Raw genomic sequence first — 19,156 nt, 5'->3', positions numbered from 1 at the left:
GAAGTAGTTTTCTCATCTTTGACTCACAAAAACTAAACTGAGAAGTGTCTGACAGGTTTGAGACAGATTTCAGACGAGACAAAAAGATTTGGGACGGGGTTGAGACAAATCAAAGAAAGTTGAAGAGAAGTTCGAGATGGGTTTAGGTGACAGGTTTAGGTGTTTTGAGACAGGTTTGAGACAGATTTGTGGAATTCAAGATGGGTTTCAGACAGGTTTAAGGTGTTTAGGACAGGGCTGAGGTTTGAGATGGATATGAGGCATTTCAAACAGGTTTGAGACAATTTCCAGAAAACTCGCTAATTGTTTTGGAACTTGTTCAAAATTGCAGTGACAAGAGTGAGATTCTCTGATCGACAAGGAAACTGAGACATCTCCAAAGTTTTGATGTATTCTGGAAACTTCCCCATGAATATGGTTCACAATTCATCACTAAAAGTCTAAGCTCAGGGAGGTATTGGACTCAGGTCCAAAGATTTGTTTTACATGTTGAAAACCCGAGATATCTCCATGTGGATGACTCTGGTTTTATGTTTCCGTATTTGGCAAACACTTTTATCCAAAACCTATAATTGAGGACATAACAATGCAGTCAATATGTTATTACAAGATACAAGTATATTTGATAAGATGAATTTTATAGATTTTATTTTGTTAGATTTTATTTGAACTATACGCTTTTCACATCTCATGGTTTGAGGTGGCAGCCATGTGGTAGTAAAACCAATAAAAACCCCGGTACTATTCAGTGTTCTTGGTTGTATTATTATATTTTTGTATTGACCATAAATTTGTTAATATTATCCTACTTCCTGTTAGGTTGATTGAGGTCAACCAGCTGAATCAGAGCCTACCTGGATGTCACTCCTTCCTTAATCTAAACCCTTTGTAAACGATTAGGTCTACTGGGGCCAAACACACTAAAAGCTTTGCCACCACAACTCTTTTTTTCAGTTTATGTTCCGGTAGCAGCCCTAGAATATGATCCCAGTAAGGTTTGAGTGGTTTGTGTGTCCACCAGCTTACCTCCTTTACAGAGCTCCGTGTGCAGGTACGCCAGGCCCCGGGTGACAGAGTGGGCCAGCCGGCAGCTGCTGACCCAGTCGTTGGTCTGGATGCTCAGGTAGCGACTTACAGAACCCTGAGGACCATGAAGAGGGATGACATGAAACAATACTGTCCTACTGTGATTATAAATCACCACTTTAATAAAGCATTATCCCAGAAATGTTTAATTTCCTTCTTGATTGCCCTCCTGGTAACCTTGATCATTTATTATTAGTTGGTTCATGGATCACAAAGAGAAAAGTTCATCACTCTGAAAGAATACTACTTTAGATCTGGTAGTTGTGGATAAATCACATTAATAATTTACTTGAACACATTATGTGTTCCGACTCCTGTCCTGGCTTGTGCTGCGTTTCCATGACGATGTGTATTAAACTAATGAGAGCGAAGCATAACAGGCTCCTTTTATGCCTGGTATACAGTGGGGCAAAAAAGTATTTAGTCAGCCACCGATTGTGCAAGTTCTCCCACTTAAAATGATGACAGAGGTCAGTAATTTACATCATAGGTACACTTCAACTGTGAGAGACAGAATGTGAAAAAAATCCATGAATTCACATGGCAGGATTTTTAAAGAATTTATTTGTAAATCAGGGTGGAAAATAAGTATTTGGTCACTTCAAACAAGGAAAATCTCTGGCTCTCACAGACCTGCAACGTCTTCTTTAAGAAACGTTTCTGTCCTCCACTCGTTACCTGTATTAATGGCACCTGTTTGAACTTATTATCTGTATAAAAGACACCTGTCCACAGCCTCAAACAGTCAGACTCCAAACTCCACTATGGCCAAGACCAAAGAGCTTTCGAAGGACACCAGGACAAGAATTGTAGACCTGCACCAGACTGGGAAGAGTGAATCTACAATAGGCAAGCAGCTTGGTGTGAAAAAATCAACTGTGGGAGCAATTATCAGAAAATGGAAGACCTACAAGACCACTGATAATCTCCCTCAATCTGGGGCTCCACCCAAGATCTCATCCCGTGGGGTCAAAATGATCATGAGAACGGTGAGCAAGAATCCCAGAACCACACGGGGGGACCTGGTGAATGACCTGCAGAGAGCTGGGACCACAGTAACAAAGGTCACCATCAGTAACACACTACAACGGCAGGGAATCAAATCCTGCAGTGCCAGACGTGTTCCGCTGCTGAAGCCAGTGCATGTCCAGGCCCGTCTGAAGTTTGCCAGAGAGCACATGGATGATACAGCAGAGGATTGGGAGAATGTCGTGTGGTCAGATGAAACCAAAGTAGAACATTTTGGTATAAACTCAACTCGTCGTGTTTGGAGGAAAAAGAATACGGAGTTGCATCCCAAGAACACCATACCTACTGTGAAGCACGGGGGTGGGAACATCATGCTTTGGGGCTGTTTTTCTGCTAAGGGGACAGGACGACTGATCCGTGTTAAGGACAGAATGAATGGGGCCATGTATTGTGAGATTCTGAGCCAAAAACTCCTTCCATCACTGAAAGCTTTGAAGATGAAACGTGTCTGGGTCTTCCAACACGACAATGATCCCACACACACCGCCCGGGCAACAAAGGAGTGGCTCCGTAAGAAGCATTTGAAAGTCCTGGAGTGGCCTAGCCAGTCTCCAGACTTCAACCCCATAGAAAATCTGTGGAGGGAGTTGAAAGTCCGTGTTGCTCGGCGACAGCCCCAAAACATCACTGCTCTCGAGAAGATCTGCATGGAGGAATGGGCCAAAATACCAGCTACTGTGTGTGCAAACCTGGTAAAGACCTATAGTAATCGTTTGACCTCTGTTATTGCCAACAGAAGTTATGTTACAAAGTATTGAGTTGAATTTTTGTTATTGACCAAATACTTATTTTCCACCCTGATTTACAAATAAATTCTTTAAAAATCCTGCCATGTGAATTCATGGATTTTTTTTCACATTCTGTCTCTCACAGTTGAAGTGTACCTATGATGAAAATGACTGACCTCTGTCATCATTTTAAGTGGGAGAACTTGCACAATCGGTGGCTGACTAAATACTTTTTTGCCCCACTGTAATTAGCTGGAGGTTTGGATGGGAAGCAGCTTGGAGGTGCATCCTCATTAACATTCATGAGCACCTGAGGGCATTTGTAGGAGTTTTACCAGTAAACAATAAGAAAAACATTTTAAAAAGTTTGAGACAAACGGCTGCATGCTGATAATATATAAAAGCCTTTAGCAACTTTTTGTTTAAATGGATCAATGCTATGCATCTAGAGGTCAGGAGACAACCTTATCTGAATCTGTTACTCTATTATTTCTATTAAATAATTTCTTCTCAGTGCTGATTGGAATTAACTCAGTGATTCACAGAAAATCAAACAGCATCCAGAGCTCTGAGATAGTATGAGGATTGCCGTAACGACACTGACACTAGTCAGTGACTCGATGCAATCTGCTGGATCCCTTATAAAGGAAACTTTTAACTGATTGGCTTAATGACCTGAACTGTATTGGAATGTTTACTGTGTGAAGTGCCTCGAGACGACTCGTCGTTATTTGGAGCTATATAAATAAACAGAATTGAATTGAGAAGCCCGGCGTTTTCCTCGTGGATCACAGCTCTGTGGTTTGGATTGTTCTTTTGTCTAGAGTCTCGCCGTCTCCACCACAACCGTAACAAACTACTTAATGTTAACTTTATTTGGGTTGGAGCCACTTCCTTCCTTTCATCAGCCTCTGACAGCTGCAGCCCCACCAGCTGATGGTTGATTAAATTAGTGAAATGTTTTGATTAATTTGGCTAATATAACAAGGAGTCCGTTGCTAAAATCAGTACTTTAAGCAATTTCACTGTTAGGAAGAGCCTGTACATTATGGGAATGAGAAAGCCAAGCAGTTAACATGGTGGAGATTGTTTTATATAACCAGACCCAGGTATTGGTGGATCTTTTGGTTTTCACCACCTCAAGGTGATGATATCAGAGCACCACGTCTGGATTTAAACTGGATTAACCAAGACAAATGCTGTGACGTGTAGGTAAGGGTTGTCTCTGAGCCCACTCAACCTACGAAGGAAACTCATTTTGGTCGCTTGTATTCACGATCTTGTTCTTTTGGTTGTTATCCAAACTCCTGACCATAAGCAGTGTTGGGTAATAACGTGTTGCAGTAACGGTGCTACGTTTACCAGTAACTGTTAATATAATTAGTTACTTTTTAAATAAAGCAACTTTACTGGTCTGACTTAAATTGTGTCGAAAAATAAATTAGTATTTGTGTTTATACAACAATCAAATGTGGTTATAAGGACATTAATAATGATAATGATAAATGATCTGCATTTGTATAGCGCCTCTCAGAGTAAGGACTCCAAAGGGCTTTGTACTACAGTGTATCATTCATCCATTCACACACTGGTGGGGATGAGCTACGATGTAGCCACAGCTGCCCTGGGACGCACTGACAGAGGCACATTGGGCATAATGGGACATAATGGGCACATTTTTAAAAATACTCTATTAAAAAGTACCTAAATAGTCACTTTTCAGAGTAATGCGTAACTTTTGGGAGTAAGTAATCAGAGTAACTGATCACTTTTCAATAAGACAAATAGTAAATGTAACTAGCTACTTTTTTCATTAACTAGCACAACACCAACTACTATTGGGGGTAGGGATAAAGGTGACCAGTAAATTGAGAGTGTTGCTCTCTGGTTCAGACGTTTTACGAGACGTAACGGCATTCAGTCGGCTCTCTGGCTGTGGGAAACTAAACAAGGCCTTAACTGTTGAGAACGAGGTGCGAACCTGCTCTAGTACCAGTCCTGGTCTAGCACTGGGACCAAGAAAACTAAAACCCTATCACCGTCCTAAACAGGAGGTGTCACTTCCAGGAACATCACCTTCAGGAATGGCAGCAGAAGAAGGAAGTACACTCTTTCAGACACAACCAAACTCTCAAGTCAGTTAAGTGATTAATTCGGATAATATTTGGGTCAACCAGCATCCTATTGATCAGTACTCACATGAGGGTAGTAGTCCATGACCAAGAGGAACTCGGTTCGTCCTTCTGGACCTGTCCGCTCGTCCGCAGCAACAAACCTAGCGATGTTATCGTGCTCCAGGAGCGGCAGGCGGTAGATGGAGCATTCATTCATGAAGTTCTGCCGATTGGCTGCAGTAAACACCTTCACAGCCACGGGCCGCTCATCCAGAGAGCCGCAGTACACGGTCCCATATCTGCCACGTCCAATCAGCTGAAGGATGGTGTGAGGAAAGACTATTTAAAGGCACTGATCTAAAAATACAAATCTTAATGAAAGAAACACTTTTCCCTGCTTATAGTGCTTTGTTACAGCAGCGGAGGTACACACATGTGCCACACACACCAAGAAGGCAAAAAAAGAGATAGAAAATCTCAAGAGACACTCAAAACAACCACAAGCAGTAAAACATACAGGCAGGCAAGCAGCAGATAGAGAGGAAGTCAATTAAATAGGAAACAAACAGGATTAAACAGCTAAAAACGCTTTGAGTCAGCTCCAAATCATTCAATTAGTGTTCTGAATAAGCCAGAGAACAGCACGCTAATAAGGCCACGAAAATTCAGCTTCATAAAGTCATCTGCATGGGAAAATAATTCAGCAGAGGGTTCATTTGTATTTTATTTATACCTCTGGGCATTTATCTGAAATGGAAAACAATGAAGATGTTTTGTCTGTGAGTTCGGCTCCCTGGCGTATACACCCCCTCAAAATGTGGAAGAGCATGTGCACCTGATAGGGCACAAGGACAGCGGTGTGGAAAAAACCTGCTGCTAGAAGGATGTTCACCTCTCTCTGAGCAGAAAGCAACCACATTAGTTCACTACTATCGACATTTAACCAGCCACACAGAACAGAAATCATTTTCTCCACTTGTATGAGTCAGTCTCTGTTTTAAACACCTACTGATGAATCCAATTTCCAGGCAGATAAAAACACAGTGGGTCTAAGTTACCGGAGAGCGTTAGACTAAAAGGCAAGGGGGTGGTTTGATGAGTCATACTTATAAAACTCAATCATTCGCCGAAAACATCGAGTTTTTAAGAAACTACAAAACAAACAGCTCAAACCTAGTCACAAAGCGATGACATCAGGTGGTGCTACATAGGACATATGGTCACTACCAAGGGGGCGGAGCTTCACGGCTAATTTTATTGTGCTGTAATGAACTAAAGGAACAGACACTACTCCAGATATAGTTTTCTCCATTCATAGAAATATTCACATTAAAAGTCAACTTTAGTCCATTGCAGTGGTGTCTCGTAGGAGTGAATGCCTTGTAAGTCCTTCTCCGGGGAAAAAAAGTTCAGACGCGCCTGTTTAAGGACGTAGAAGTTTGCTGGAGGAGAAAGTAGCTTCAGACAGCAGGATTTTTCCTGATATTTGCACGTCTCACTTCTGATTGGATAACAGCAACACGACTCTACCACCAACTTGCAACACTTATGTTTTACCCCCACTAACAACACAAGCCTGAAGGAGTTCTGCTGTGTGGAGGAGTTGCTAATGCGAACGGTTGGCTTCTACTAGTTAAGACATTCTCTGCTATTTCCTGGACGCTAAACCAACAACAGCCTTCCGCGTTATGAGTGAAGATGGGTGAGTCCATGAATGTTAAGTGACAGTGTGACGTAGATCTGTCAGGGTGTTCTAATCCTAGAGTTTCACCATCTACTTTCTATCAGAAGCTAATGCAGGAGATAGGTGTAGGAGACTATTTTCATGTTCAGCCTGCATGAAAAACTCAAGAGTGATCGATTATAATCAGAAATAATCATTAAAAACATTGTAGGAGCTAAGCAGTGTGCGTACGGACAAACTTGTCTAATTCTCTTTGTGTCTTGTTAAAACCCAAGAACCGCAATATATTTTCAGTGAAGCTGACCTTTAATCTGCTAAAAACACTAAAACACCACCAGCCCTGTCTCACATCCAGATTTTTAAGAATATACATTTTTCAAAATAAAACACAATTGTGTGCATGGACAGGGGGTTGCAAACACAAACATTATTTGGTGTAACAGAGCCGGGAACAGGTACTAGCCATCATGGCTGACTCCAGGTGCTAGCCGTTAGCATTTCCTGGTGGTGTGGAATGTGGGCGGGGCCAACTTATGGCCCTGAGATGTTCAACAGAAATCGAAATTAACAGCAAATAACGTGTCAAAGCATACTTTTGTTAGAAATTTTGTGAATATAAATAGATTTAAGTAGTATAATATAATACATTTTTAAGCTGCTTGTCTTTTTAGGATTATAGTTTGTAAGTTCAACAAATACAGTCAGGGGCTACAAGCAGTGCGAGGACCAGTGGTTAATGAATAAAAACTTTAGACACAGACTCTGAAGAGACAAAAGCAGGGCTAAAATGATGTATTAACTCAAATAAATCAGTTAAAATAAATCCTCAAGGCAAATTTTCATTAACTGAAATGAAAATAATGAGGAGGAACTCTGATGAGAGTAAACAAAAATCCCCAGGAGTTTGAGATTTAATTAAATAAATAAAACTACTTGACTATACTTGTCCTGAAGAATAATTTAACTAGCTTAGCGCAATACCAACAACGTTGTAGCTTTGCTCTGAAACAGAACCTCTTTAGAATAAGATCAGCAAAAAGGCGCAGTTTCCTTGTAATCCCTTTTAATCCTGCCAATAATTACTGTGTACCTTAGGAGCGTAAATACCTTTAACTTACCGTTTTTCTGTCTAGTTTTATCCTAATATTGATGCCAGACTTAGAGGAAGTTATAAAGGCATCAATGTACAATAAGTTTAAGTTATTTAGGAGAATATTGAGCACAGCCGAGAACGTTCTTACTCTGTATTTTGAATGGCTCATTATGTGATTTCATGGCTTTTTAGGTGGAATTGTGTGGATGGAAGGGTTGAGTACCATCATTATTATCTAATAAAAGTGTGATTGGTGTAGCGTAGATGGGATCATAAACATGACTCCACGTAAAGACTTGCATCTTACCAAACTTTAAACCAGTGGTTTTTTTTCCTCACAAAACAATTAAATATTAATGTTAGACCCAGAGAGGAGCACTAGGAATAAAACCAGACTGGAAAATAATGATTTTTCCCCTCCTCTCATTTCAGTTTTTCATCATGCTATCAGTTTTTTTTTTGGCTTATAATGAAAATCATCCAAACTTCATTGACTTCCTGTCACAATGAGAGCCCTCTCGCTTCCATGTCAGGTTTCCAGAATCGGGGTAAGCAAATATCTATTGTTGTCGCCTGACCCATCTCTTACTTCATCCCTCTATGATCAGATGATAAAGTCACATTGAAGCCACCAAAGTAACCGTAAACCTTGATGTGATTTGGGTGTATTTTTGTCTACCGTGCCTTTGCTTTCTCACCTTGCAGAGATGCTGAGGAGAGAGCACCACGTGTCTGCAGTAATGATTCAACTTTTATCTTTTATGAAAGAGGCTCAGCAGAAGCCAACAGGGAGCCAAACTGCTGTATTTATTTATTTATCTATTTATCTATCAGAGCTGCACAAGAGAATGAAACACGCTTTCAACATGACATTAGATGTAATTAATGCAAATGTTTCTATTTTGACATAAATAAGCTCAAAACAATAATTTCTGCACAAAATAATGACTAATTTTTATGATGATGATGAGATTTCATCAATAATTAAATCAGATTGTTTATCATCACTGCACATGATAACATTCTTAGGTCACTAGTCTCCATCATTTATGTTCATCATTACAGAACAAATAAGACCATCTTTGTTAAGCTGATAAATTATTACTGTAAAATTGACAATATTCTAATATTGTGTGATATAATTTCACTTCAACTGCACAAAATTAATCCATCAGATAAAATATTACTTTTACTGATCATGATAAGTCACATTTATTGATAACATTCGACTGTTTTTGTGTTAATAACTAACAAATATCTATCTATCTAGATCTTCGTGTATATATCTAGTTCTATAGATAAATACATAGAGTGTGAAATGACCATTGTGTTGGTTTTTCCTGATCATGGTGGGAAAGTTCTATAATCTGATTCACCAACAAACTCAGAACAACCACTTCTTACTACATTCTGTACATGTATGTGACCGCTTTAAGGTTTTGGAGCCGACTCAGAACCAGATGAAGGTGGGTACTGACCTCCAGCAGCTTGAGATTGTCCAGGTCCAAGGAGCTCTCAGATCCAGCAGCTTCCATCATGTTCAGGTTGTGCAGGCCTTGCTTACCAGCTCCTGTTAATAGTCATCACACAGACTAACATCAGCAAAATGAGGATTAAAAACTTCTGATCTGATGGGCAGTAGAAGTCCACCTAGAGCATGTAAACTATCGCATTAAAATTGTTGTTGAAAATGTTTCTTCAGAGCGTGGCGCCATGGAAACTCACCACGTGTCATGCGGTATCCAAAGACGAAGGCTACAACGAGCACGGCGAGTGCACTGACTACTGCCAGGGCAATAATGATCGTCACGTCACTGCGCATCGTTCCACTATCTGAGCAGGAAACATAAAAAACATAAAAACGGTGACCTTTACAAAAGAAGAGCAAATGATCAGACTCCATGCTTTATGATTAAGATCATGGTCACACAATAACAGCCTAGTCTGTTAGGTAAACCTGAAGCTACCCAGCCAGCACTACTACTGGATTTCATTTTGGGAAATTAAATTGTCATGAAAATTCGTAGAGAAACCACAATTCATCTAAGACAGCAGTACGAAAAGGAAAAGGAGATAAACTTTTCAATTCTGACTTTGGACCTACACTATAGTGTTACTGACCAAAAATAAAACATGCACCTTTTGTTTCACACCTTCCTAAGGAGGCTCGCATCCTCCCCCTTCTGACGGTAAACTTACGACCAAGTCACGTTGCTGCAACGTGGCTGAACAAGGACAAAACACACTGCTGGCTTACGCCGCATGTCAAAAATATTCTTCAGTTCATTATACCAATTAGTTAAAAGTTTCATATGTAAGAACACCCAGGAGATTGCATCGAGTCACTGACTTGCACTAAGCCAGCCTGCAGCAACAGTGGAGAGGAAAACTCCTTTTTAACAGGAAGAAACCTTCAACAGAACCTGGCTCAGCCAAACTTGAATTATTGTAAGGTATGTCCCCCACACGCTCTGTGGTGCTCAGATATTTTTGTGCCATATAATTTAATTTTTAAGCATCAACCCTCCTGAGGCCTGATTCCAATCTGAAGCAGTGATTCCATCCCCACATACTCAGCACGACTCTAATCCAGTACGCTAGACAGCATTTCCATCTAGGTTCCAGTTTACTGTACAACTTTCACCACCTGTTTTGATGTGGTCTCAAATGCACCGAGCAGAAAATGCAATGTTGGCAATCGCCAGTCACTGACTGGCTGGGGAGTGGTGGGGGGTGGAGTTGGGGTGCTTCAGAGTTTTGTGCCTTCTACCCAAAGTCTGAAACAACCAAGCAGATGGTTCATCAGCACCATGTCTGCCATTTGTGTGTTGTGTTTACGTGTGACTTACAAATGACCTGGCGCTGTGTAAAGATCACAGCTAATTTTGTGTTGGATACAGATCAGCCCGTCTTTCTTATGTTACCAATCAGATATAATTTATTTATTAACAACCATTTTCTTAACATTTAGCTTTATAGAAACCACCTATCAGTCACCAGATCTTACAGGTAATGGGGAACACAATACAATATTCCATTGACTCGTGCTAATATGCTTTCATGTGGAAGTTACCTGAAAGTGAGGCTAACGCTAGCTCACTTTCCGTCTATGTTGGGCGATAACGCCCGAAACTTTCTGCAAAGTTTAAATCAGTTGGTTGCTGTTCTGCTGAAACCTCATCTCTCCATTACATGTTTATGTCGGCTTCTGACCTCTCTTCCTTCCTGTCTCACAATCCCCCCCCCCCCTCCACACACACACACACACACACACACAGCCTTATTTCATTTGAAAGACTACCTTTATTATCATTTTTTGAACCTGCGGTGGTTTCCTTCACCAGCACTTGTCTACATTTTCAGCTGATAAAGCTAACCTGTGAATTCCCACCTTGCTGTAGCTGCAAGCTCATAGCTCCCCCATTAATACGGATGACTCATCGTTCTGTACCAGTTTTGGGGAGAAAGTCGACGTTTAGTTTCCTTATCCTCTTGTACCAAACAGCGTACCCAAGAAAGCAGGTTGGATAAATTCCAGTCCCAACAACAAAGACAGGCTGTTAGCAAAGATAATATCTCTAAAAACAAATGTTCTGCTGAGAACGAAAATAATGAGTAGAACCGGGGTCTAGAAAAAGCTTCCATCTCTGTTTCCATCAGTCAACACCCCGTTGCTGTTGAGCTACCAGTTTTATTAATTATTGATGACATCAAGAGCCTGAGGGCAGGTCTGACTGACATGCTGGCATGAGTATGGATGCACTTCCTGGCACACGCACACAGACACACACTAGCTAACAGGGCCTCCTTCAAACTAAAAGCTCCTAAGAAGCTGCCTCATAAAAGTCGGATGAGCAAACACACACAGATTGTAAATGAATGTTTAGAATAACCACCTCATCAAGGACAAAGTCTACAGTCTTAACACACCTAATGGTCTCATTGCCAACAAGCTCAACTTATGCACATATGTGCCTCACGTGAGTGTTTGACTTTGTACTCAAAACACAAAAATGCCGTCGCTAAGGCTGCTTTGCTTTCCGACTCTGGAACACGAGAGATGGCTGGCTGAGATAAAGCCACACTTGTGCTGGTTTGACTTCAGATTAAATCCTCTGATGCATCATCATCTCACCCAGAAAGACCGAATGAGCTTGTTTGGCGAGTGTCTGAATGCATCATCTTTGAATGGAGAGGTCGTCGCCCCGGCTTTAAAACAAACACCTTCATGTTCACAAGTGGATTCACTTTCACTATGAATCAGAAAATCGAATCACTTGATGTGCCGCCTTATGTCTCTGTGACCGGCCCGGGTTCAGATCAGTTAGCAACATAGTCGACTTTAACAGCATTAAAACTCTGACCCTACTTTTGTAATAATGCCTGTCTGCTAGGGATGAGTACCGAATTCGGTACTTTTTAAGGTACCGACCGAATTCCATAGTACCGACCGAACACCGATTCACGTCATTTCAAACGGTGCCTCGTTTCGGTACTGCCAAGACAGTTGCGCATGCGCAAGAGCGTTATGTCGCCGGTCCCTGCGAGCCCGTTGTAAACAGAGCAAGCATGGTAGAAAGAACGCACGCTAAAGCTTGGGTCCACTTCACTAAATGTGATGGGTAAATGGGTGATGAAACTAGCGACAGACAACGATCTAAGTGAGACATCCTCATCTTAATCTGCTCCAGTAGGTAAATAAAATGTTTAAGATAACGTTACCTTGATTTGTTAGCTTCCGTTTCGCTAATGGTGCGTTCGCTTTCTCCTCGGAACTCCGAATTTCCGACTAGAAGAACATGAACGCGCTCTAAAGTTTGGCTTTACTTTACTAAATGCGACGGGTGATTGGGTGAAGGTAAAACCAGTGACAACGATCTAAGTTTGAGGCATCATCGTTTTAATCTGCTCCAGCAGCTAAATAAACTAAGATAACGTTAGCTTGATATGTTAGCTTCCATTGCCACCGTTGTTATCAGCTAATGGTGCGTTCGCTTTCTCCTCGGAAATTCTATCTTCCCAGTAGGAAAAATCAAATGAAAAAGGACGGCAAAAGGAATGAAGATGCACAGTAAATTTAGTTCACAGTAAAGATGTTTGCTTCAGTTTAATTATCAGCTTATAAAACTACAAGGACGATGTTAAAATACAAACTTGTATGTTATTTATCGTGATATTTATCAAATATGGTTATATGTTGAGAAAAATATATATTTAATTATAAAAGAGAATTAAAATAATAAACACTCAAAAGTATCGAAAATTGGTACCGTTAAGTACCGGTATCGACTCGTAGGTACCGGGAATTAGTACCGGATCGATTCAAATGTCAAAGGTACCCATCCCTACTGTCTGCTGTCTTATTGCGGCTTTGACTCATGTTATGAATTTAAGTGTTCCTTCTATCGCTCATCTTTAACGCCATCATCCATTCGTTTAGCATCAAGATCACTCAGACGGCCAAATGACTCCACTCCTTTCATCTATAACTACCAGCATGAATCTGCCAGGCCATGTGTCAGGAGTAAAAAGGAGGAAGGACAATTGTGTTCCTAAAGTTGAACTTTTTGTCCACTCATACCCGCCACTCCCATATGCAGATGTCTGCAGAGATATAGATCTATATCTATATCTACAGATTCATATGTATAGCTCTACATTTACAATACAAATTTGCAGGAAAAAAATGTTAGTGCATAATAAAATATGTGCTAAACAAATATAAACATTCCCTATGAAGAAAAAATAACTGAAAACTTATCGTCTCGCCGAGCAAAAAACATTTTTATAAAAACACAGAAAAGGTGAATTTCTGTGACACTAGGGATGTAAGAAAATATCGATATGGCAATATATCGTATATCGTGATATTTTTTCCTGCAATATTATATCAATATTCAAACGCTGTGAATTTAATCTTTGGAAGAATTTACATGCAAATATTTGTGTATTTGTTTTTCTTTTGGTGCAATTCAAAGGCCAACGGCTAGGTGGCAGAAGATTTGTATCGTCTCCCCTGTATCGTGATACGTATCGTCTTGCCAGAATTTCACCAATACACATCCCTAATTGACACCACATGTTTTTCTTGTAAATATTGTTTTCCAAGAATTAAAGGTGTCTATACATTGGCTTACTTTTTATTTCAGCTGTTCTGAATGTGGGTAACGGTTTGTAACAATGTACTAGGCTCTGTCCAGTCAAGCCTTCTGACTAATTGACACGTGACGAGTGTTAATTGACTCTGCACACCTGATTATAAATATGAGGCTCCCACTGTTGACAGGCGCCACCAGACTCTCCAACCACCATCATCAGGCAAGGCAGTTTAGTGTCTTGCCCAAGGACACAACAGCAGCATTCTCTGGTCGGAGCTGGGATCGAACCTGCAACCTTCAGACTGGACAACCCGCTCTCCCTCTTGAGCTACCGCTGTCCCCATAAACGTAAATGTTTTCACAAACGCTGATGAAGTGTATTTTCTTTTCATGGCAAAAACAACCAAAAGAGGAAAATAATGGTGTGATGTTTAAAAACCAGACGTGGGCTTGTAAATTTTTTGAAACGTGATTTGTTTAAAATTGTATCATGAATTGTATCGAATCGTATTAGCAGAGCGTTTCACCGTATCGTGTTGAGATGCAGTTCAAATTAGCCTTAGTGGTGTGGATTCACATTATACACACACACCCACACACACAACACACACCCACACCCACACCCACACCCACACACACACAAATGTATACGGAAATATCAAATTTCGGTTCAGCTATTTAAATGACCGAGTCATTCCCTGGTGATTTTTGTCAGCTCCTGTTGCTTTTTAATAATAATTTCCCCGTCTTTCTCAGACCATGTTAATGGTTGTGTTTACAGCAATTGTGTCTTTTTTTGTGCTGTTTCACTGTGCCTCTCTAGGACATAAATAAAGTTTTATTGAATTGAATTAATCTGGCAAAACCTGAATTCAGGCAATAATTTCACTTATTAATCAGAAGAGATCAGCGCGTTACCAACTCCCCTGCTTTGGCCTATTATAGTTTTACTCCGTAGAACAGCAGCAGACAGCCAGAGCAGACGCTGTGTAATCCGTGGAATGCAATGAGACGGCATGGAAACGTATGTGTGTGTTTGTGTGTGTGTGTGTGTGCAGGTGAAGAGCTGGCGCTGCCGCCTCCGCCCCCATCCTGCCACACACGCTGCTTCCATTCACAGCCACAACTAAAAGGGGAGGAACATTTAACGTTTAACAATGCATCTGTCAGCTCCGTCTGACAGCTCGCTAATGCTTTAAAAGCACCAGAGATGGGCGGCGATGCAAGCTGGATCCACTATTAACCACTCTCACTACGTCTTAGTGGAATTTCCAGGCTTTGTCCTCAAGAGTTCTGGATGATAATCCAGTATCTCATTTCCTCTCAGCAACTCGAAGGGTGCCGACGTTCAGATGGAAACCAGACAGCCTTTACTCACAGCTGATCCTCTAGAATCAGAAACTTTTTTAACTGGATTTTCAAAATGTTCATGACAAGAAAGAATCATTGGTATTAAAACCTCAATTAAACAGAAAAAACAGCTGCTTCAGAACAACATGCTAAAGCTTAAAGATCTGCCTGTGACTGGTTGATCCACGGCAGCAGTGAGAGAAGTGCTGCATGTGTGGCAAGCTGTTACATCATTTGTTATTGTCTGTTTAAAAAATTAATGAAAACAGCAAATCTAGTACCTGGCACTTCTTGTGTTGCGTTCACCTGTTGTACACAAGATGCACCAACTAGTGAATCAGACCAATGGCATTGATTAGTATTCTGTATGAACAACTACTCAATCTTTCTTAGTTTGAAAAGGGAAACGCAGTATTGTTGCATCTTTACTTAATAAGCTGACCAAACTGGTACAAACTCAGGTTTAAAAGGTCCAGTTCTACTGGTGCCAACTGGCCTGCTAGCTGATTAATTGGCTTGACTAAATTAGCATGGGTTGATCTTTACCCAGCCTTTCCGTCAGATGATAAGGGTGTAGTATGCAGCAATTAGCTGTAATAGTGAATGGGTGCTTTTGTGACTAACACAAAACACTGAGTTTTGGACACTCCCCAGAAGTGCAGGGATGCATCGCTCTGCTACATTTTTGCATTTCTAGTCCATTTTCTTTATACGTTACACTTGCAAAATCTGTAAAGGAGCACAAAAACATGACAGCAGTGGAAAACATCCCAAAACTTTATGCGTCATTATCTGAAACCTCCATGGCTGAAGCACACAGAAAATAAACCACACGTGTTTGGAAAGATGCTGCAGTCTTTCTACTTGCTTGTTACTGCGTGAACTGCTGAAATCACATTTGGTCTTACAATTCTCCTGTTTTCATGACTCCACGGTACCAGCTGTATGGAACAATTTTGCTTGCCTTTCTCGTCTGAAACGCTCCTGGTGGGAAGGGACACACTGCCAAACTCGCGGGTAAAACTATTATATATTTTACGAGACGCTTAGGGGTCCGGTGGAAACGCCTGATTACAGATTAATCTGAAAATGTCAACGCATCAGTCTGTATTAATTCATCTGTTGGCTGATTGATCAAAGTCCTATACAGCTGAATAAACGTTATAATTTATTTAAAGTTCCACAGATACGACTTAGTCCTTAGGAACCAATGCAAGTCAACTTGTACTAAACTATTAGCTGGTTAGTGAAATAAGGTCATGTGCCACTCATTCTGCAAACCAAACTCCAGTTGACCTCCTTCATTAAATTAGCTAATTAATCAAATTCAAACTCTTATATGAATAGCCTGCCAATGGATTGATCAATCACCCAATCCATTAATTGGTTTAGCAGTACTGATGACCTGGAAATGGCTGGATTTCTACGGATGATTAGCATATGTAGAAATTCCCATTTGAATTGACCTCTAGTTATGGATTCAAATATTCTGACACCAACAGATGCTTCATTTCCTGTGGATGGGGGGTTTGTTTCTGAACTGTGGCGACCTGGGTGATTCCATCTGATCTTTAATACATTTGTTATTCCCGTTTAACTGTGTGAGGAATTCCCCGACCAGTGAATTCTCCAGGATAGGAAAGGCTAAGTGTAATTTCCCCTGTTGGTTTTCTTAACCAAGACCAGGTGAGAGTCCTTACTCAGAGGCTGTGCGGTGGTGGGACTCGGTGGTGGGAAGTCCTCAGTGAAGTTCACATTGCACATGTCGCTGCCGCAGCAGCAGAAGTGGTACGTTCCATTCTGCATCTGTGGAGGAAGGTTGGTCACCACGCAGCTGTCCTCACGGCAGGCATGTTGATCACCCAGGTGACTCCAGCAACCTGGCAGAAAAAACAAAAACATGGTTTCTCTTCACATTTCCCACGATGCACATCTAAAACTCTTGACCCGTAGAACAGATAAGCAGCAGAAGACAAAGAAGACCTTGTTTGACCAGTCGCACTTCTCCAGGAGGACTTTTCTCCCACAGACCAAAGCAGTGGCTGCCCTTGGCACATCGAATGGTGGTGTTCTCTGGGGAGACCCGGCCTTCGCCCCCAGCTACTCGCTCCACCTCCCATTGCTGCTCCTGGTCAGTGAAGGCACACTCTCTCTCCTCGCCCTGGGCTGCTGTGAACAAACCAGGAGAACAGGGTCAGGATTACACTAATTTAACCCAAAGAAACAATGAAAGACAGAAGATGATGAAGAACCTTTTGGTCTGGGACCTGGATCAGTCAGAACCTGTAAGGCTCCACTTACAGGGACCTCTAGTTTTTAGACCAGCATGCATAAAGTGTAGAAAGCATATGCCAGCTACCAAAAACTGGACTAGCTGAGTAGCTTAAGTGTTGGGTACATTTATTGCTAGTCCATGTCGCCATTTAACTTGCAGCCTTCTTTCTGAACAGTGAACAGTAGGTGTCTCTACTGAGAAGGTTACAGCATCAGTAATGGTCCTTTCCTACCAAGAGCCTACCAAGTGAGTTTTGGCTCAGCTCTGTTCTAATGCCTAGTTTATATTACTCTGTCAGCAGGGTGTGGCGCCATGAAACACCATCATATGTTGATGCAAGCTCTTTGCGGGAAAACAGCAGTGGGTGACGGAGACATGCCCAATTTTTTAAATGTCTATCAAAAGCTATGAGGCACAAGCCTTTAATAATAATAATAATTAGGTATATGTATTAGTGAAATTATGGCGATACGATAAGTATCACGATACAGGGGAGACGATAAGTTATATCACAATATATTGCGATACATTCAGTCAGACGATGTTAGCAATATTTTTTAGACTGAATTTGTTAGTCCAAATTGATACTTGACATGTTAAACATGAGGTACCTAAACCATAATAGAGGGATTTACATTTCAGTGGTGGAAACAAAACCCATTGCACAATGCTGCCAACTAGCGGTTAGCGTTTGATTTGCAACAAAAGAAAAGAAAATACAAAATGTTTGCATGTAAATTCTTCCAAAAAATACATATACAGCATTTGAATGTCGATATAATATTGCTGCAACAAATATCATGATATATTGCCATATCGATATTTTCTTACATACCTAATAATAATCATCATCATCATAATACATTATTTAAAGCACCTTTCAAGGAACTCAAGTTTACTGTACAGCAAAAAAAGAAAACATAAAAAATAAACAATACAAATCCAAGTTAAAAGTTAAAACCAAACAAAAACAAATCCCTCATAAAAACCCTAGGTAAAACAGAACAAAAGTCAGATAATAAAACTGTGAAACTATCTCATAAACAGTACACACTAAGCAGTCTAGAAAAGGTGAGTTTTTAGTTTGGATTTGAAGATGGGGAGGGACTCAAGAGTTCTGGATAAATGATAAATGACCCGCACTTGTAAAGCACCTCCCAGAGTAAGGACTCCAAAGCGCTGTACACTACAGTGTATCATTCATCCATTCACACACACATTCACACACTGATGAATTGTGGCAGAGAAATCTAGAGGCGGGGAGCATAGCAACTGAAGGATCTGAGGCCCAGTGAGATAAGACGGAAGGATGGAACAGTAAGACGGACAGATGATGACAATGTTGGGGAGCGGACTGGAGAAACAATGTGAATAGATTGGGGGGGGGGGGGGGGGGGGGGGGATTGTGAACAACCTTGAATGTGAGAAGCAGGGCTTTGAACTCGATCTGTTGTTTAACTGGGAGCCAGTGGAGTTGCTAAAGGACCGCACTGATGTGGTGAAATAGGGGAGGTCCTGTGATGGCCTATGTAGCAGAGTTCTGAACTAACTAAAGCTTCTTTTAGGTAGACCAACCAGAAGTGAGCTACAGCAATCAATTTGGAAAGTGACTAAACTGTGGATGAGAATAGAAGCAGAATGGGGGTGGGGGTGGGCGCGAAGGTGATCAATATTACAAAGATGAAAATAAGCTGACTGT

At 41.0% G+C, this 19,156-nt stretch overlaps 1 protein-coding gene across 2 annotated transcripts in view; it reads right to left on the bottom strand.

Annotated features, from left to right (window-relative positions):
• The window catches only part of bmpr2b (bone morphogenetic protein receptor, type II b (serine/threonine kinase)), a 49,466-nt gene that overhangs the window by 5,593 nt on the left and 24,717 nt on the right, over positions 1–19,156 (bottom strand). The window contains exons 2-7 of one of the 2 annotated variants that reach the window (XM_015946477.3): positions 17,166–17,351; positions 16,883–17,062; positions 9,460–9,567; positions 9,213–9,304; positions 5,043–5,273; positions 1,027–1,141 (exon numbers count right to left, since the gene is read on the bottom strand). In XM_015946477.3, coding sequence (XP_015801963.1) covers positions 1,027–1,141; positions 5,043–5,273; positions 9,213–9,304; positions 9,460–9,567; positions 16,883–17,062; positions 17,166–17,351 — 912 coding nt within the window. The remainder of the gene's footprint in view (positions 1–1,026; positions 1,142–5,042; positions 5,274–9,212; positions 9,305–9,459; positions 9,568–16,882; positions 17,063–17,165; positions 17,352–19,156) is intronic. The other variant, XM_070547938.1, reaches the window with a different exon arrangement.

The sequence above is a fragment of the Nothobranchius furzeri genome, chromosome 2, assembly GCF_043380555.1.
Source record: "Nothobranchius furzeri strain GRZ-AD chromosome 2, NfurGRZ-RIMD1, whole genome shotgun sequence".
Taxonomy (NCBI): Eukaryota; Metazoa; Chordata; class Actinopteri; order Cyprinodontiformes; family Nothobranchiidae; genus Nothobranchius; species Nothobranchius furzeri.
The sequence above is the reverse complement of the archived record's forward strand: the minus strand, read 5'-3'. Positions and strand labels throughout refer to the sequence as shown.